Below are 21,009 nucleotides of genomic sequence, written 5' to 3'. Positions count from 1 at the left end.
CTCAAGGTCAATGTCCACCAAACCCTTCCAGTATTTTCTGTTGTCATGGGGGTTCTGTGTGGGAAGTTTGGCCCAACTCTATTGTTGGTGGGGTTCTGAATGCTCTTTGATTGTAGATGAACTATAAATCCCAGCAACTACAACTCCCAAATGGCATAATCAATCCCCCTGCCAACCCCACCAGTATTCAGATTTGGGCGTTATTGGGTATTTGTGCCAAATTTGGTCCAGTGAATGGAAATACATCCTGCATATCGGATATTTACATGACAATTCACAACTGGAGCAAAATGACCATTATGAGGTAGCAATGAAAATAATATTATGGTTGGGGGTCACCACAACATGAGGAACTGTATTAAGGGGTCGCGGCATTAGGAAGGTTGAAAACCACTGATCTAGACCAACTTTGCCAGCCTTATAAATATGGACTCACATACCAACATCCATGCTGTTGGGTTGGTCCTAAAAGGGGGGAAAGGTCTTAGAATCACAGACAGAAAGAACTGGAAAGGTACCCCAAGGGCAATCTAGACCAACCCCTTAACAAATTTGTTGTTGTTACTGTTGTTTTTGTTGTTGTTACATTTATTTATACCCTGCCTTTTTTCTCCACAAGGAGACTCAAAGCAAATTTGAAGCTAAATCTCCCATGTCAATGGCTATCTTTATATAAATATTGAACATTTCAGTATCTATATAAATAAAAATGTAATGTTTGTTTGTGGGATTAACATAACTCAAAAACCACTGGATGAATTGACACCAAATTTGGACACAATATCAGGCTAACGAATGTCCATCACTCCCTAAAAACACACACAAAACCTCATCAGAACAGACTTAACCCCCCCCCCCCCAAATACACCATATATACATATGCTCATATACATATACACATGCCACCACATTCATACACACACACATGTATATATATACATAAGCACACACAAATATACATATATACATATACATATCTTATGTCAGTAGAAAAAGGAAAAACAAGGAGGCGATAGGACCTCTTCGAGGAGAAGATGGGGCAATGCTGACAGGGGATAAGGAAAAGGCAGAACTACTAAATACCTTCTTTGCCTCGGTCTTTCACCAAAAGAAAGTCATCTTCAACCTCAGCAAGATGGAGTGGATGAGGGATTGGAGGACATCCAACCCCAAATTGGGAAAGAAGTCGTCCAGGAATACCTGGCCGCTCTTAATGAGTTCAAGTCCCCAGGGCCAGATCAACTACACCCCAGAGTATTGAAGGAACTAGCGGAAGTCATTTCGGAACCATTGGCAACCATCTTTGAGAGTTCTTGGAGAACGGGAGAAGTTCCAGCAGATTGGAGGAGGGCCAATGTGGTCCCAATCTTCAAGAAGGGAAAAAAGGATGACCCAAACAATGACCAATGTCCGGTCAGCCTCACGTCGATACCAGGCAAGATTCTGGAAAAGATTGTGAAGGAAGCGGTCTGCAAACACTTAGAAACAAATGCAGTCATCGCTAATAGTCAACATGGATTTATCCAAAACAAGTCATGCCAGACTCATCTGATCTCTTTCTTCGATAGAGCTACAAGCTGGGTAGATGCGGGGAACGATGCCGTGGATGGAGCGTGTCTGGATTTCAGGAAGGCCTTCTTCGACAAGGTCCCCCATGACCTTCTGGCAAGGAAACTAGTCCAATGTGGGCTAGGCAAAACTACGGTGAGGTGGATCTGTAATTGGTTAAGTGGACGAACACAGAGAGTGCTCACTAATGCTTCCTCTTCATCTTGGAAAGAAGTGACAAGTGGAGTGCCACAAGCAGGGTTCCGTCCTGGGCCCGGTCCTGTTCAACATCTTTATTAATGACTTAGATGAAGGGCTAGAAGGCATGATCATCAAGTTTGCAGACGACACCAAATTGGGAGGGATAGCCAATAGTCCAGAGGACAGGAGCAGAATTCAAAACGATCTTGACAGATTAGAGAGATGAAGGGCCAAAACTAACAAAATGAAGTTCAACAGTGACAAATGCAAGATACTCCACTTTGGCAGGAAAAATGAAATGCAAAGATACAGAATGGGGGACGCCTGGCTCGAGAGCAGTACGTGTGAAAAAGATCTTGGAGTCCTCGTGGACAACAAGTTAAACATGAGCCAGGAATGTGATGTGGCGGCAAAAAAAGCCAATGGGATTTTGGCCTGCATCAACAGGAGCATAGTGTCTAGATCTAAGGAAGTAATGCTCCTCATGCTCTATTCTGCTTTGGTTAGACCACACCTGGAATATTGTGTCCAATTCTGGGCACCACAATTGAAGGGAGATATTGACAAGCTGGAATGTGTCCAGAGGAGGGCGACTAAAATGATCAAGGGTCTGGAGAACAAGCCCTATGAGGAGCGGCTTAGGGAACTGGGCATGTTTAGCCTGAAGAAGAGAAGGCTGAGAGGAAATATGATAGCCATGTATAAATATGTGAGAGGAAGCCACAGGGAGGAGGAAGGAGCAAGCTTGTTTTCTGCTTCCTTGGAGACTAGGACGCAATGGAACAATGGCTTCAAACTACAAGAAAGGAGATTCCATCTGAACATTAGGAAGAACTTCCTGTGAGAGCCGTTCAGCAGTGGAACTCTCTGCCCCGGAGTGTGGTGGAGGCTCCTTCTTTGGAAGCTTTTAAACAGAGGCTGGATGGCCATTTGTCAGGGGTGCTTTGAATGCAATATTCCTGCTTCTTGGCAGAATGGGGGTGGACTGGATGGCCCATGAGGTCTCTTCCAACTCTTTGATTCTAGGATTCTATGATTCTATCTACATATACATATATATGTATACACAAATGTCCACATACATACACATATATACACATGCAAACATATACACATGCACACAACTAGACATATACATATACATACATGCACACATATACACACACAAATATGCATATAGACAAGCACACACATATACACAATATACACCCACACATATAAACACACAAATACACAAATATATACCCATATACGCACACACATATATACACCCACATATACAGTATATATGCAAACAAACATATATACACATATACACAAATATATACACACACGTAAACGCATACATATACATAGACTGAGCCACAGCAATGCGTGGCAGGGGACGGCTAGTTTTAAATAAATACTCAACATCTTCTTCTTTCACAGATTTGTTGAACTCTTTAATACTGAAAATAGCTCAATGTTTACTTTTAGCATGACTTCAATAGTAGCCTGAATGGCCATCTGTTGGGAGAGCTTGAATTGTGCCATCCTGCCTGGAAGAGTATGGTTGGACTGGATGATCTTTGGAGTTCCTTCCCTCTCTATGATTCTATGAACATCCAAGATGGAATGGATGGTGACAAGAGTCTCCGTCTTTGGAGATCTTTATGTGGAGGTTGGATGACCCTCTGTTGGGAAGGCTTGGATTGTCCCTTCCTGCCTGGTTAGACTAGATGACTCTTGGGTCATTTCCAAGTCTAGGAATCCCCGATTTTATGATTCTGTGATCATCTGTTAGGAGGGCTGGATGGTATCTTCCTGCCTGGCAGAAGGGGGTTGGACCGGATGACCTTAGGGAACCCTTTCCAACTCTAAGATGCTATTGTGTGCCAAAATAGAAACTCTTCCCTAAAACAAGATGACTCTTGGGTCATTTCCACATATTTCCAAAATCTGTGATTTTATGATTCCATTATCATCTGCTGGGTGGGCTTAGGTGGTATCTTCCTGCCTGGCAAAAAGGGGGTTGGACTAGATGGCCTTAAGGTACACTTTCCAACTCTAGGATGCCATTGTGAGCCACTTGGGAGTCCCAGTCTCAAGATTGGTACATGGAAACTGTTCCCTTGGGTTCATTGGGGCATATGGCTTGGGTTCTGGGAGTAGCCTTGCGAGACGGGGAATTCTGGGTGCTGCAAATCCCTGGGAAGGACTTTGCCTCCTGGCTTTGAAGGATATGCTCTCCATTGTTCCAGGGTCTCACCTGGTCTGAGTATGACAGAGTCAGGCCTTGGAGGAGGGGTCAAGCCTGGAGGTCCAAGAGGGTCTTGGCATGGAGTCTGGCTGGGAGAAGGCGGGGTGCCTGTGCCCGGTGGTGATAGGCCCATGGCTGAGTTGGATGTGGCAAAGTCTCCACCTGGTCATTGGCTCACAACACAATCACATTGCCACATCAGGTCCTGAGACCAGTAGATCAATGACCGCCTTGTGCTGTCACGAAGCAGCTTTGCATGGAGCAGCCGTGGGTCGTGCAGGACTGCTCTTGTTCTGGGACCCAACCCCCTTTGTAACCACCCTTCTTGGCCTTCCTTCGAGGCCGAGAGAGTGTGACCTCCAAAGGTCAACAAAGAAAGGTGAGGAGACACAAGAGCTGTGTTTATATATTGGAAAGGATATCACATTGAGCTTGTTTTTGGTGCTCTGCAAACTCGAGCACAACAAAGCCATGGGTTCAAACGGCAGGAAAAGAGACATTAGATGGAAACTCATGGCTTCAAGAGCTGTTTGACAAGGCTGCCTTGAACACTGGTGGGATCCCCTTCTCTGGAGGTCAACAGAGCCATAGGTTCAGATGGCAAGAAAAGAGACATAGAGACATGGCAGTTATAGATGTTTGACAAAATTGTGGGATCCCCTTCTCTGGAGGTCTTTATGCTGAGGCTAGATGGCCATCTATCTGGAGGGCTTGAGTGGTGCCTTTCTGCCTGAAGAATGAGTTCAGACCGGATGGCCGTGGAGTCCCCTTGCCATGAACCCAAGTGAGGATTTCCCATCAGAAAGGGGAGGAAAAGGACAAAGGGCATCAAAGGTATGCACAGAAGTGTGTGTGTGTGCTGTATTGATTGCCCAGTGCTGTCCTTGGCTGACCCCAGAGGTCATCCCTTTATGGCCTTATTGCAAGCCAGGAGGGGGCATTGGGGGGGCTTTCTCTCTGAAGGGTTGCTTTGCTGGGAAGCCAACACTTCCCAGGATCAAGAAAGACCCGTTTTGCTCATGGGCAGAGGAGCATGGCTATTATTATTATTATTATTATTATTATTATTATTATTATTATTATTATTAGAAACACAACAAGATGAGTCCACAGCAGACACTCTGCTGGCTGTTGAATTGGATCATAGAATGATAGAATGATAGAATCATAGAATCATAGAATCATAGAATCAAAGAGTTGGAAGAGACCTCCTGGGCCATCATCCAGTCCAACCCCATTCTGCCAAGAAGCAGGAATATTGCATTCAAATCACCCCTGACAGATGGCCATCCAGCCTCTGCTTAAAAGCTTCCAAAGAAGGAGCCTCCACCACACTCCGGGGCAGAGAGTTCCACTGCTGAACGGCTCTCACAGGCAGGAAAGTTCTTCCTAATGTTCAGATGGAATCTCCTCTCTTGTACTTTGAAGCCATTGTTCCGCATCCTAGTCTCCAAGGAAGCAGAAAACAAGCTTGTTCCCTCCTCCTCCCTGTGGCTTCCTCTCACATATTTATACATGGCTATCATATCTCCTCTCAGCCTTCTCTTCTTCAGGCTAAACATGCCCAGTTCCCTAAGCCGCTCCTCATAGGGCTTGTTCTCCAGACCCTTGATCATTTTAGTCGCCCTCCTCTGGACACATTCCAGTTTGTCAATATCTCTCTTGAATTGTGGTGCCCAGAATTGGACACAATATTCCAGGTAACGTGGTCTAACCAAAGCGGAATAGAGCATGGGGAGCATTACTTCCCTGGATCTAGACACTATGCTCCTATTGATGCAGGACAAAGTCCCATTGGCTTTTTTTGCCGCCACATCACATTGTTGGCTCATGTTTAACTTGTTGTCCACGAGGACTCCAAGATCTTTTTCACACGTACTGCTCTCGAGCCAGGCATTGTCCCCCATTCTGTATCTTTGCATTTCATTTTTTCTGCCAAAGTGTTCATTTTTTCTGCCCAAGTGTCTAGGTCTGTGTGATGTTTATTATTATTATTATTATTATTATTATTATTATTATTATTATTGTATTGTCGAAGGCTTTCATGGCTGGAATCACTAGGTTCTTCTGGGTTTTTTCAGGCTATAGGGCCATGTTCTAGAGGCATTCTCTCCTGACGTTTCGCCTGCATCTATGGCAAGCATCCTCAGAGGTAGTGAGGTCTGTTGGAATTAGGACCATGGGTTTATATATCTGTGGATTGACCAGGGTGGGACAAAGGACTCTTGTCTGCTGGAGCTAGGTGTGAATGTTTTAACTGACCACCTTCATTAGCATTTGAAGGCCTGGCTGAGCCTGGGAAAATCTTTTGTTGAGAGGTGTTAAGATGTGCCTGGTTGTTTCCTCTCTGCTGTTTTGCTGTTGTAATTTTAGAATCAAGGAACAGGAAAAGCACTGCAGACTACTTCAACCAGAGAAGTCAGCCATAGCAGAGCACCTGATGAACCAACCTGGACACAGCATATTATTTGAGAACACAGAAATGCTGGACCACTCCAACAACCACCATGTCAGACTACACAGAGAAGCCATTGAAATCCATAAGAAGCATGTGGACAATTTCAACAGAAAGGAGGAAACCATGAAGATGAACAAAATCTGGCTACCAGTATTAAAAAAACTCTAAAATTACAACAGCAAAACAACAGAGGGGAAACAAACAGGCACATAAAATCACTCTCAACAAAAGATTCCCCCCAGGCCCTTCCAAGCCATTGAATTCTAATCAAGGTGATCAGCTGAAACATTCACAGCTAGTCCCAGCAGACAAGAGTCCTTTGTCTCACCCTGGTCATTCCACAGATGTATAAACCCATTGTCCTAGTTCCAACAGACCTCACTACCTCTGAGGATGCTTGCCATAGATGCAGGCGAAACGTCAGGAGAGAATGCCTCTAGAACATGGCCATATAGCCCGAAATAACCTACAACAACCCAGTGATTCCGGCCATGAAAGCCTTCGACAAAACAAGCTTGCTCCGTTCATCCTAGGACGTCCTCTCATATATTTATACATGGCCATCATCGTGTCTCCTCTCAGCCTTCTCTTCTGCAGGCTAAACGTGCCCAGCTCTTTAAGCCGCTCCTCTTAAGGCTTGTTCTCCAGACCTTTGAGAACAAGCCTTTTTGTGTGCTTTCCTTGTCTGCTTTGTTTGCTCCTCCGTGAAAGCCTTCATCATCTTCCCCAGCCACGCACAGACTGCCCTTGAGCTTTCTATAGCCTGGGAAAGAAACCGGTTTGCAGTTGTGCCGGATCCCGTCACTGCCGTGACTTCAGGTGTTTTCCCTCAGTGGCGGCGGCTCCCCTTCCTCTTTCCACTGCCAACAGACCTCACTACCTCTGAGGATGCTTGCCATAGATGCAGGCGAAACGTCAGGAGAGAATGCCTCTAGAACATGGCCATATAGCCTGAAAAAACCCACAAGAACATATTATTATTATTTGAAACACAAGATGAGTCCACAGCAGACACTCTGCTGGCAGTTGAATTGGATCACACATCAGGCACTTCCCAAGTGTCTAGGACTGTGTGATGTATCGGCAAATAATGCATGCAGATCCCAGTAAGGTGGCCAGTGTGCCAATCACCACTGGGACCACCTTGACTGGCTTGTGCAGTTCGATCTTTAAAACCTCACATCGTGTCTGCTTTTCCGATTGTTTCTCTTAAATCCTGTTGTCGCCTGGGATTGCAACATCAACGATCCATAGTTGTCCCCCCCCCCCCCCCACAATTGTGAGGTCAGGAGTATTGTGCTCCAAAACTCTGTTTGTCTGAATGTGGAAGTCCAGAGGAGTTTGGCGTGTTCAGTCTCTTTTCCCAGCTTCAATTTGTTTGCCCTCATCCAGACCGTCACAGCAGCCAAGCACCGGTTCAGGACCTGAACAGCCTCCTTAGTAGCGGTTGGGAAGGAGTGACAGAGTTGGATGTCATCTGCATACAGGTGACACCGCACCCCGAAACTCCGGATGATCTCCCCCAGCAGCTTCATGTAGATCAGGGTTTCTCAACCTTCCTAATGCCGCGACCCCTTAATACAGTTCCTCCTGTTGTGGTGACCCCCAACCAGAACATTATTTTCGTTGCTACTTCGTAACTGTAGTTTTGCTACTGTTATGAATTGTAATATATCTGATAAGCAGGATGTATTTTCATTCACTGGACCAAATTTGGCACAAATACCCGATATGTCCACATTTGAATACTGGTGAGGTTGGGGGGTAGGGATAAAATTTGTCATTTGGGAGTTGTAGTTGCTGGGATTTATAGTTCAACTACAATCAAAGAGCATTCAGAACTCCACCAACAATGGAATTGAACCAAACTTGGCACACAGAACTCCCCATGACCAACAGGAAATACTGGAAGGGTTTGGTGGGCATTGACTTTCGGTTTGGGAGTTGTAGTTCACCCACTTCCAGAGAGCACTGTGGACTCAAACTATGACCAAACTTGGCACAGATACTCACTATGCCCAATTGTGAACACTGGCGGATTTGAAGGAAAATAGACCTTGACATTTGGGAGTTGTAGTTGCTGGGATTTATAATTCACCTACAATCAAAGAGCATTCTGAACTCCACCAAATATGGAATTGAACCAAACTTGGCACACAGAACTTACATGACCCAGAGAAAATACTGGAAGGGTTTGGTGAGCATTGACCTTGAGTTCGGGAGTTGTAGTTCACCTACATCCAGAGAGCAATGTGGACTCAAACAATGATGGATCTGGACCAAACTCTACACAAATGGATGAATGGATTTGAACCAAACTTGGCTCCCATGACAAGTGGAAAACACTGGAAGGGTTTGATGGGCATTGACCTTGAGTTCGGGAGTTGTAGTTCACCTACATCCAGAGAGCACTGTGGACGCAAACAATGATGGATCTGGACCAAACTCTACACAAATGGATGAATGGATTTGAACCAAACTTGGCTCCCATGACAAGTGGAAAACACTGGAAGGGTTTGATGGGCATTGACCTTGAGTTCGGGAGTTGTAGTTCACCTACATCCAGAGAGCAATGTGGACTCAAACAATGATGGATCTGGACCAAACTCTACACAAATGGATGGATGGATTTGAACCAAACTTGGCTCCCATGACAAGTGGAAAACACTGGAAGGGTTTGATGGGCATTGACCTTGAGTTTGGGAGTTGTAGTTCACCTACATCCAGAGAGCAATGTGGATGCAAACAATGATGGATCTGGACCAAACGTGGCATGAATACTCCATATCCCCAAATGTGAACACTGGTGGAGTTTGGGGGAAATAGACTTGACATTTGGGAGTTGTAGTTACCGGGATTTATAGTTCCCCTACAATCAAAGAATATTTTAAACCTCCCCAATGACAGAATTGGTCTAAACCTCCCACACAGAATCCCCATGAGCAACAGAAAATACTGTGTTTTCTGGTGGTCTTTGGTGAGCCCTCTGACACCCTCTCACGACCCCCAGGGGTCCCGACCCCCAGGTTGAGAAACACTGATGTAGATGTTAAACAACATGGGAGACAGTATTGAGCCCTGAGGAACACCACAAGACAATGGTTGTGGGGTTGAACAGGTGTCTCCCAATGACAGCTTCTGGGAGCGACCCTTTTGGACCACACTTCCCAGGCTCTCACAGCTATTGTTTCCAGCTCAGGGATGAAGGGAGTTGCATCATCCACACATAACTCTTGTTCTCTTTGGTTACCCTGGAAATGCCCTGGAACATTCTGCCCAAGTAATTCCACTTTGTTCCATGGTGATGCCTCACGTTCTGGTGCCTCATTCAGCCTCCAACATGGCATGAGGTTGCCATCGGAAAAGGAAAGTGGCCCTTTGGCCACCTGGGCATGAAACACCAGGTGAGGAAAGAGGGCCCTGATGATGAAGTCATGTCAAAAGATCTCAGCCGGCATTTGGAAACAATGCCAGGCATCCTCAGAGGTGCAGGCAAAACGTCAGGAGAGAATGCTTCTGGAAAATGGCCATATAACCCTAAAACCTTACAACAACCACTCTCAGCATTTTCCTCCTGCACCACAGTTCCAATGTGTGTCTCTTCCTTCGCTCAGCCTTCTTTATGGTCCAGGTCACACATCCATAGGTTACTACAAGGAATATTTATTTATTTACAGTATTTATATTCCACGACTGAAAATTGAAATTGAATCCAGACAAGACAGAGGTCCTACTGGTCAGTCGTAAGGCCAAACAGGGCATAGGGTGACAGCCTGTGCTGGACGGGGTTCCACTCCCCCTGAAGACGCAGGTTCGCAGCTTGGGAGTGATCCTGGACTCATCGCTGAGCCTGGAACCCCAGGTCTCAGCGGTGGCCGGGAGAGCTTTTGCGGAACTAAAACTTGTGCACCAGTTGCACCCATACCTTGGGAAGTCTGATCTGGCCACAGTGGTCCATGCTCTTGTTACATCCCGAATAGACTACTGCAACACACTCTACGTGGGGTTGCCCTTGAAGACTGTTCGGAAACTCCAACTGGTCCAGCAAGCGGCAGCCAGATTGCTCACCGGAGCGTCATACAGGGAGCACACCACCCCCCTGCTGTGTCAGCTCCACTGGCTGCCGGTCCAGTTCCGAGCACAATTCAAGGAGCTGGTATTGACCTACAAAATCCTGTACGGTTCCGGTCCAGCGTATCTGTCCGAACGTATCTCCCTCTACGTCCCACCCTGGAATCTGAGATCATCTGGGGAGACCCTGCTCTCGACCCCACCGCTATCACAAGTGAGGCTGGTGGGGACGAGGAGCAGGGCCTTCTCGGTGGTGGCCCCACTCCTGGGGGAAATTAGGGCATCAACATCCCTCCTCTCCTTCAGGAGGAAGGTGAAGACATGGTTGTGGGACCAGGCCTTTGGGCAATCTGACAACTAGATATGGACAACCAGATGGATAGGACAAAAAGAACTGACAATTGTCGCATTGGAATTTGAAATATGAGTTTTGAAACGCTGACCATCAATGAGGAGAAATAGTTTGTATTGGTTTTATTGCTTTTATTGGTTTTATGGTTGTTTTTTGCCTTACAATAATTATTGTGTTCTGTTAATTGATGTTATTGCTAGAATTGCTGTTTTCTGTTAACTGATGTTATTTGTCTTATTACTGTATTGTCGCAGGCTTTCATGGCTGGAATCACTAGGTTCTTGTGGGTTTTTTCGGGCTATATGGCCATGTTCTAGAGGCATTTCTCCTGACGTTTCGCCTGCATCTATGGCAAGCATCCTCAGAGGTAGTGAGGTCTGTCTTATTACTGTTATGTGATGTGGGCATCGAATTGTGCCTTGCTTTTGTAAGCCGCCCTGAGTCCCCTCCGGGGTGAGAAGGGCTGGGTAGAAGCAACCGAAATAAATAAAATAAATAATTAATGTCAGGAGACATTAAGGAAGTAATGCTACCCCTCTATTCTGCTTTGGTTAGACCACATCTGGAATATTGTGTCCAATTCTGGGCACCACAATTCAAGAGAGATATTGACAAGCTGGAATGTGTCCAGAGGAGGGCGACTAAAATGATCAAGGGTCTGGAGAACAAGCCCTATGAGGAGCGGCTTAAGGAGCTAGGCATGTTTAGCCTGAAGAAGAGAAGGCTGAGAGGAGACATGATAATAGCCATGTATAAATATGTGAGAGGAAGCCACAGGGAGGAGGGAGCAAACTTGTTTTCTGCTTCCTTGGAGACTAGGACGCGGAACAATGGCTTCAAACTACAAGAGAGGAGATTCCATCTGAACATGAGGAAGAACTTCCTGACTGTGAGAGCCGTTCAGCAGTGGAACTCTCTGCCCCGGAGTGTGGTGGAGGCTCCTTCTTTGGAAGCTTTTAAGCAGAGGCTGGATGGCCATCTGTCAGGGGTGATTTGAATGCAATATTCCTGCTTCTTGGCAGGGGGTTGGACTGGATGGCCCATGAGGTCTCTTCCAACTCTTTGATTCTATGATTCTATGATTCTATGAAACCTTTACCTTTACCATGTTCCTTCTCAGCCTTTGCTTCCGAAGCCGCTCCTCAGAGCGATCCACAGTTTCCAGACCCTTGACTGTTTTGGTCCCCCTTTCTCGGGACCCCTTCCCTCTGACTCATCTCCTTCTTGCATGGCTTTGTCTAGAGCTGGCTAAAGTGCAAGAGAGTAGTGGGAACGGTACTTCCCTTGATCTCGACACTGCAATCCTACTGATGCAGCCTAGAATCGCATTGGCTTTTTTGGCTGCCGCAACACAAACCCACATTCCCTTTTCGTTGGCAAGTGCTCATGGCTGCTGCCAAGGAGAAGGGGCCCCTCTGCTTCCCCATCCCCAGGCAGGCAATGAGCCCAGAGCCGGTGAAAGGCTCCACGGGGAGCACAAAAGGGACGGAGGGGGCCTTGTTCCTTTGGGCCTTTGTTTGCAGTGGAGTCCCTTTCAGTCCCGGCCAACAATGTGCCCCTTTCTTCCCTCCCCCCCGGAGCCACCGCCTCCTCTCTCCTGCCCTGCATTAAAAGCAGCTGCCGGCTCCCTTTGCTCTTGCATTGCCTTGGAGGAGCTCCTGCTTTGGGTAGGTGGCTCAAGGATGGCGGCCAAGTCGCAAACTGCTGGGTTGGGTAAATGTTTCTCTCTTTAGCTTTGCAAAAATGCCAGCTCGGATCTTGAAATGCAAATATCAAGGGGCCTCCCATTCCTCTCCGCACGGCTCGCCAGTCTGGGAACGGCCAGACCTTTGCCACCTGGGTTGAAGTCCTGCTTGGCCGGACTTTAGCCTCACCTGCAGCGCTTCCGCACAAGAGCGATGCCCAGGCGTGGCACTGCCAAGGCGCTCCTGGGCTGCTTTGCCAGGGTGAATGAGGTGGTGCCCCCTTTGCTCAGCTCTCTGCCCCTCTTTCTCCGCAGAGGCGTGTGCCAACCAGCCGGCCGGGCAAGGATGGCGGAGAATGGTCTTCCCCGCCAGCGGGACAGGGTCCTGACCCTGGAGTCCATGAACCCCTGCGTCAAGAGGGTGGAGTACGCCGTCCGGGGGCCCATCGTCACCCGCGCCGTCCAGCTGGAGAAGGAGCTACAGCAGGTAAGGAAGAGTTGTGGCAGGTCAGGAAGAGCTGTAACAGGTACGAAAGAGATGCAGCAGGTAAGGGAGAGATGCAGCAGGTAAGGAAGAGCTGCAACAAGTAAGGGAAAGTTAAAGCAGGCAAGGAAGTACTGCAGCAGGTAAAGAAGGGCTGCAAGCAGGTAAGGAACATGCAACAGGTAAGGGAGAGATGCAACAAGTAAGGGAGAGCTAAAACAGGTAAGGAAGTACTGCAGCAGGTAAAGGAGGGCTGCAAGCAGGTAAGGAAGAGATGGAGCAGGTAAGAAAGAGATCCAGCAGGTAAGGAAGAGCTGCAACAAGTAAGGGAGAGCTAAAGCAAGTAAGGAAGCACTGCAGCAGGTAAAGAAGGGCTGCAAGCAGGTTAGAAAGAGATGCAACAAGTAAGGGAGAGTTAAAGCAGGTAAGGAAGAGATGCAGCAGGTAAGGGAGAGATCCAGCAGGTAAGGAAGAGATGCAACAAATAAAGGAGAGCTAAAGGAAGTAAGGAAGTACTGCAGCAGGTAAAGGAGGGCTGCAAGCAGGTAAGGAAGAGATGGAGCAGGTAAGGAAGAGCTGCAGCAAGTAAGGGAGAGCTAAAGGAAGTAAGGAAGTACTGCAGCAGGTAAAGGGGGGCTGCAAGCAGGTAAGGAAGAGATGCAGCAGGTAAGGAAAAGCTGCAACAAGTAAGGGAGAGTTAAAGCATGTAAGGAAGTACTGCAGCAGGTAAAGAAGGGCTGCAAGCAGGTAAGGAAGAGATGCAACAAGTAAGGGAGAGTTAACGCATGTAAGGAAGTACTGCAGCAGGTAAAGAAGGGTGCAAGCAGGTAAGGAAGAGATGGAGCAGGTAAGGAAGAGCTGCAACAAGTAAGGGAGAGCTAAAGCAGGCAAGGAAATACTGCAGCAGGTAAAGAAGGGCTGCAAGCAGGTAAGGAAGAGATGCAATAAGTAAGGGAGAGATAAAGCAGGTAAGGAAGTACTGCAGCAGGTAAAGAAGGGCTGCAAGCAGGTAAGGAAGAGATGCAGTAGGTAAGAAAGAGATGCAACAAGTAAGGGAGAGTTAAAGCAGGTAAGGAAAAGATGCAGCAGGTAAGGGAGAGATGCAGCAGGTAAGGAAGAGCTGCAACAAGTAAGGGAAAGTTAAAGCAGGCAAGGAAGTACTGCAGCAGGTAAAGAAGGGCTACAAGCAGGTAAGGAAGAGATGGAGCAGGTAAGGAAGAGCTGCAACAAGTAAGGGAGAGCTAAAGCAGGTAAAGAAGTACTGCATCAGGTAAAGGAGGGCTGCAAGTAGCTAAGGAAGAGCTGCAACAAGTAAGGGAGAGCTAAAGCAGGTAAGGAAGAGATGCAGTAGGTTAGAAAGAGATGCAACAAGTAAGGGAGAGTTAAAGCAGGTAAGGAAGAGATGCAGCAGGTAAGGGAGAGATCCAGCAGGTAAGGAAGAGCTGCAACAAGTAAGGGAGAGCTAAAGCAGGTAAGGAAGTATTGCAGCAGGTAAAGGAGGGCTGCAAGCAGGTAAGGAAGAGATGCAGCAGGTAAAGAAGAGATGCAACAAGTAAGGGAGAGCTAAAACAAGTAAGGTAGTATTGCAGCAGGTAAAGGAGGGCTGCAAGCAGGTAAGGAAGAGATGCAGCAGGTAAGGAAGAGATGCACCCAGGTGAGGGAGTGATGCAGCAGGTAAGGAACCCTAGAATCATAGAATCCTTGAGTTGGAAGAGACCTGGTAGGCCATCATCCAGTCCAACCCCATTTGGCCAAGAACATTGCATTCAAAGCACCCCTGACACATGGCTACCCAGCCTCTGTTTCAAAACTTCCAAAGAAGGAGCCTCCACCACACTCTGGGGCAGAGAGTTCCACTGCTGATCAGCTCTCACAGTCAGGAAGTTCTGAGGAAGAGTGTGGGAGAGATGCAGCAGGTATGAAAGAGCTGCAGCAGGTAAGAAAGGGCTGCAGCAGGTAAGGAATACATACAACAAGTAAGGGAGAGCTAAAGCAGGTAAGGAAGAGATGCAGCCAGGTGAGGGGGAGATGCAACAGGTAAGGAATATCTGCAAAAAGTAAGGGAGAGCTAAAGGAGGCAAGGAAGTACTGCAGCAGGTAAAGGACAACTGCAATCAGGTAAGGAAGAGATGCAGCCAGGTGAGGGAGAGATGCAGCAGGTATGAAAGAGCTGTAACAGGTAAGGAATCCTAGAATCCTATAGTTGGAAGAGACCTGGTGGGCCATCATCCAGTCCAATCCCTTTCTGCGGGAAAATTGCATCCAAAGCACCCCCGACAGATGGCCATCTAGCCTCTGTTTCAAAGCCTCCAAAGAAGGAGCATCCACCACACTCTGGGGCAGAGTGTGGGAGAGTTGCAGCAGGTATGAAAGAGCTGCAACAGGTAAGGGAGAGCTGAGGCAGGTAAGGATGTACTGCAACAGGTAAAGGAGGGCTGCAAGCAGGTAAAGAAGAGATGCAGTCAGGTGAGGGAGAGATGCAGTAGGTAAGGAAGTTCTGTAACAGGTAAGGGAGAGCTGAGGCAGGTAAGGAAGTACTGCAACAGGTAAAGGAGGGGTGCAAGCAGGTAAGAGCTGCAGCAGGAAAGGAAGAGATGCAGCCAGGTGAGGGAGAGATGCAGTAGGTAAGGAAGTTCTGCAACAAGTGAGGGAGAGCTAAAGGAGGTAAGGAAGTACTGCAGCAGATAAAGGAGGGCTGCAAGCAGGTAAGGAAGAGTGTGGGAGAGACGAAATAGGTAAGAAAGGGCTGCAGCAGGCAAGGAAGAAATGCAACCAGGTAAGGGAGAGGTGCAGGCAGGTAAGGGAGAACTGCCACAGGTAAGGAAGGGCTGAATCAAGTAAGGAAGAGATACAGCCAGGTAAGGAAGAGGTGCAACAGGTCAGAAAGAGTTGCAGCAAGTCAAAAGGAGCTGGCCACCAGGACTGCCCCAGTTTTGCCAGGCCCTATCCAAACTCACCTGCCATTTCAGTGTTGCCAACTTACCAGAATAATGCTCTTGGTCTTCTCCTGTGTGCTTTTATTTCACAGTAGTTTAGTGTAAAGCAAAAGTGATGCCTTTCGTAGCACAGGGATGGTCATAATGAACATGAGGAAGAACTTCCTGACTGAGAGAGCCGTTCAGCAGTGGAACTCTCTGCCCCGGAGTGTGGTGGAGGCTCCTTCTTTGGAAGCTTCTAAACAGAGGCTGGGTGGCCATCTGTCAGGGGTGCTTTGAATGCAATATTCCTGCTTCTTGGCAGAATGGGGTTGGACTGGATGATGGCCCATGAGGTCTCTTCCAACTCTAGGATTCTATGATTCTATCACATTCTGCAAAGCAAAGTATTCCTACAAGCACAGGCCCTCAGTAAGTTGGCAACCTTTATATGTAATTTCAATATTTTCCACCCCTCTCCTGGGATCTGGCTTCAAAGTGCATTAGCCCTTCCTTCTATCATGAGTAAACAGAGGCTGCAGATTAGGAAGGGGCCATTAAGAGAGGCCAGCAGTTGTGGCTATGGAAGAATCTGACCAGGAGGAATTCAGGTGTGGCGTGGAAAAGTCTGTCCCTTGACTGGAAGGGAAATGTTCTTTCCAGGTTTTTGGACTCTGGACTCTTCAGGGATTTGCATGAAAGGGGAAAAGCCATGGGCTGGGGATTTTGTGAGCAGAAGGTCCTGAGAGTGTTTTGATGTGCAGGTGACACCACTTCACCTCCAGAAAGTGGCAAAATATTTGAAACAGCCACTGATGCAAGCGAAGGAAGAGAGTGCAAAAGCAAGAGGTTACATTTGCTGACATGGGGTGGACTAGGTGACCTTTAAGGTCCTGATATCGAGCTGCTTTTAGGAGGATCTCCCCAGCGGAGGAGATCCCTGAGGACCGCTCAAAAGGGCCCTAGAACCTTGGTGAGGCCAGCGGAAGCCAATCTCAATGTTAAAGATATTAAAATTAATAAATCTCACCAAAGCGGAAGAAGTTCAGCAATCGAGGTGTCTTTATTAGCGATTCAGCTGAGATCGGATGCATTGTAGGAATAATTCCACCACAAGCATAAAGCTAGGCATGTTACAAGCATTTTTATAGACGAAAATTCAAAGGAAAAGGTTTCAAAATTCCCGCCTGCCCCCTTGCCGGCCGGCTTTTTGCTGATTGGCTGATGGCCGAACAGCTGGGGGGAGGCTTGGCAGCCCGCCCCACTTCCGAGCCAATCAGCGCGCTTCTCCGCCTCTAGAGGGCCAATCAGCGCATTCCTCTCGCTCCTAGAAATGGACGAATCAGGAGAGGGGAGGCGGGACAATCTCAAAACAATGGGGAAATGATGGGATTACAGATAGCTGGCCGGCCGGAATATGGAGTATTGTCCTTGGCTGGCAGAGTGTGAGGGTAGCAAACAAAGATTTCCTGTTCTTGATGGGCTTTTGGGGGGAGAATCAACAAGATCGGGCTTCGGACCTCAAAGGATCAACGTTGCCCTTCGCAATTTCTTAATTATTTCCTTTTCCAAAATCCCATGGAATTCCTTATCTCGCTAGCCGGCTTGGAAGACGAGACAAGGGTTGGTGACTATTGTGTTGTGTAGGTGAATCAATCAACAATCTGGGTTTCGAGGGAGATAGGAATCTTCCTTGAGCCTAGCAGCAGTTTCTGGTGGGGCAAAAGTCAAAAGGAAAGATGGAAAACAGAATACAATTCATACAGCATTATTTTAGACAGGATCATACAAAAAGAATCCCCTTCCCACCCCACATCTTCATTTTTATTAAAGTGTCGAGCTTTTATTTAAAAGAGAAAAAAGGAAACTAGAAATCCCATGCCCCGGCAGAAAGTTCGTGGAAACAGGGGCGGCAAATGGCCAAAATCATGCAGCAAAGAGTCCCTTTTTAACAGGCAGAAGCCAACAGATGGGCGCTGAGTTGAAAAGAGCACCAAAGTCCATCACTCGGTCCTTGGAAACTACAGCTCCCGCAAAGGGCAGAAGTCCCAAGATCCAGCCATTTCCCAAAAGCCTCATGGGGTCCTTGTTGTTGTTAGTGCCTTGGCAATGTGACCAAGACTTAACCCTTGTTGTGTAGTCTGGTGCCCTTGCCCTTTGCAGAACTATGTCACTATCCCTTATTTGGGGGGGGTGGGTGGGTGTGTGCTTGACATCAGTCTCTCCTAGCGCTTTTCCAGGTTTTTGGACTCAACTCAAAGTACAAACCTGACTGTAAGTGTGCTGGTACGGCTGTACCAGGAGCTCCAACTTCCTTTTCTTTCTATTGAGGGTTTGCATATATTCCAAGGTTCCGTGCATTTTGCAGTAAGGTGGCTTCCCTTGGTTTGCAATTATAGGGCCAATGACCTGTCTATCATTGTTAAGTTTTGGTTCTGCCCTTTTTTCCAGGGCTGTGGGAGGGAAAGGGAACCATTTTTAGTTCAGTCTTATAGTGGAAAGCTTAGCTACATGATGTGGATCAGCTCCATCTGTAGACAAGTTTCGTTTCTCACAGCATCCGGGGGAAACAGCTCCACATCTTTCGTGGAAAAGATCCAAAAGAACTCCAGCTGGAGAATCTACAAAGCCTTGGCTGGTAGGTCTACTTGGGTAACCAGAAGCAATTGGAGCCGGGAGTAGAGCCCACCCCAGCAAGCATGGAAAGTAGATTGCCTGGGAGGGGTTAAAAAGGGCTCTTAAAGAAAAGAAACCGTTCACGAAGCCAGTTACCTGTCCATTTGGGCAAGTTAAGAAGCCTTTGTTTGACTTGTTGAAGATCTGAGAAGTGTTTGTTTAAATTGTTGAAGATCTAAGCAATAATAAAGGACTTTGTTAAACTTTTCAAGCATCTAAAGACTTTTGTGTAGGAAAATCCTTAGGGCCTCTCAGCTGAGGCACCCCGGCTTCCCACTGGGCACAAAGAGCCTGTTCAAAAGACAATTATTATAGGCCCAGTGTGTGACAGCACAGTAAGTGATGCCTCTTGCTGGAGATATGAGGCATCACCCAGAGTTGCTCACCTGGCTGCCTTTGTGTGCCCCTGAACCCCTTCCCCATATTGTCTTTCTTCATTGCAGGGGGTAAAGAAGCCCTTCTCAGAGGTCATCCGAGCCAACATCGGGGATGCCCAAGCCATGGGGCAGAAGCCTATCACCTTCTTCCGACAGGTAAGGGCCTTGATCTCTCTATTTCAGGCTTGGCAAACTTGGGCCCTCCAGGTAAGCAGCTAGGAATTGGGAGAGTTGAAGTCCAAAACACCTGGAGGGACCAAGTTTGCTCAAAGTATGGATGCATGTTGGTTGGTTGATACCACAAAGGTGCCTCCATGGCATGACGTATCTGGACCAAACTTGGCAGACAGACCCTTCAATACCCAACTTAAAATACAGAAAGGTGGGAATGTCTTGCCTTCCAACTGTCCCCATTTGGCAAAAAGAATAGCAAGTCATCCTCTGCCATCCCACTTTTTCATCTACTTTTCAAATGCCCCAGCTTCTTACCTTTCCTCCTTTGTCCCCAGCTAACTTCCATTGCTGCAAATGGAGTGACAAGCACAGTATGGTAGACTCTATCCTACTTTTCAAATGTCCTAGCTCCTTCCTCGTCCTCCTTTGCCCTCAGTTCACTTCCATTGCTGCAAATGGAGCGACAAGCACAGTACGGTAGACTCCATCCCATTTTTCAAACGTCCCAGCTCCTTCCTCATCCTCCTTTGTCTTCAGCTCACTTCGATTGCTGCAAATGGAGCGACAAGCACAGTATGGTAGACGCTATCCTACTTTTCAGATGCCACAGCTCCTTCCTCATCCTCCTTTGTCCCCAGTTCACTTCCATTGCTGCAAATGGAGCGACAAGCACAGTATGATAGACTCTATCCCATTTTTCAAATGCCCCAGCTCCTTCCCCTTCCTCCTTTGTCCTCAGCTCACTTCCATTGCTGCAAATGGAGCAACAAGCACAGTATGGTAGACTCTTTCCTACTTTTCAAATGCCCCAGCCCCTTCCTCATCCTCCTTTGTCCCCAGCTTACTTCCATTGCTGCAAATGGAGTGACAAGCACAGTATGGTAGACTCTATCCTACTTTTCAAATGTCCTAGCTCCTTCCTCGTCCTCCTTTGCCCTCAGTTCACTTCCATTGCTGCAAATGGAGCGACAAGCACAGTACGGTAGACTCCATCCCATTTTTCAAACGTCCCAGCTCCTTCCTCATCCTCCTTTGTCTTCAGCTCACTTCGATTGCTGCAAATGGAGCGACAAGCACAGTATGGTAGACGCTATCCTACTTTTCAGATGCCACAGCTCCTTCCTCATCCTCCTTTGTCCCCAGTTCACTTCCATTGCTGCAAATGGAGCGACAAGCACAGTATGATAGACTCTATCCCATTTTTCAAATGCCCCAGCTCCTTCCCCTTCCTCCTTTGTCCTCAGCTCACTTCCATTGCTGCAAATGGAGCAACAAGCACAGTATGGTAGACTCTTTCCTACTTTTCAAATGCCCCAGCCCCTTCCTCATCCTCCTTTGTCCCCAGCTTACTTCCATTGCTGCAAATGGAGTGACAAGCACAGTATGGTAGACTCTATCCTACTCTTCAGATGCCCCAGCTCCTTCCTCATCCTCCTTTGTCCTCAGCTCACTTCCATTGCTGCAAATAGAGCAACAAGCACAGTTTGGTAGATGCTATCCTACTTTTCAAATGTCCCAGCTCCTTCCCCTTCCTCCTTTGTCCCCAGCTCACTTCCATTGCTGCAAATGGAGCAACAAGCACAGTTTGGTAGATGCTATCCTACTTTTCAAATGTCCCAGCTCCTTCCCCTTCCTCCTTTGTCCTCAGCTCACTTCCATTGCTGCAAATGGAGTGACAAGCACAGTATGGTGGACTCTATCCTACTTTTCAAATGTCCCAGCTTCTTCCTCATCTTCCTTTGTCCCCAGCTCACTTCCATTGCTGCAAATGGAGTAACAAGCACAGTTTGGTAGACTCTCAGTTAACTTTCAAGTAAATGGCAAACTTGC

The 21,009-nt window shown here is 47.4% G+C and overlaps 1 protein-coding gene across 1 annotated transcript in view; it reads left to right on the top strand.

The window, feature by feature from the left end:
- The window catches only part of LOC132775177 (alanine aminotransferase 1), a 55,583-nt gene that overhangs the window by 6,844 nt on the left and 27,730 nt on the right, over positions 1-21,009 (top strand). The window contains 2 exon segments of the mRNA XM_067467220.1: positions 12,869-13,040; positions 19,072-19,161. Coding sequence (XP_067323321.1) covers positions 12,900-13,040; positions 19,072-19,161 — 231 coding nt within the window. The 5' untranslated portion in view covers positions 12,869-12,899.

Source organism: Anolis sagrei, chromosome 4, assembly GCF_037176765.1.
Source record: "Anolis sagrei isolate rAnoSag1 chromosome 4, rAnoSag1.mat, whole genome shotgun sequence".
NCBI lineage: Eukaryota > Metazoa > Chordata > Lepidosauria > Squamata > Dactyloidae > Anolis > Anolis sagrei.
This window is presented reverse-complemented; position numbering and strand designations above follow the sequence as displayed.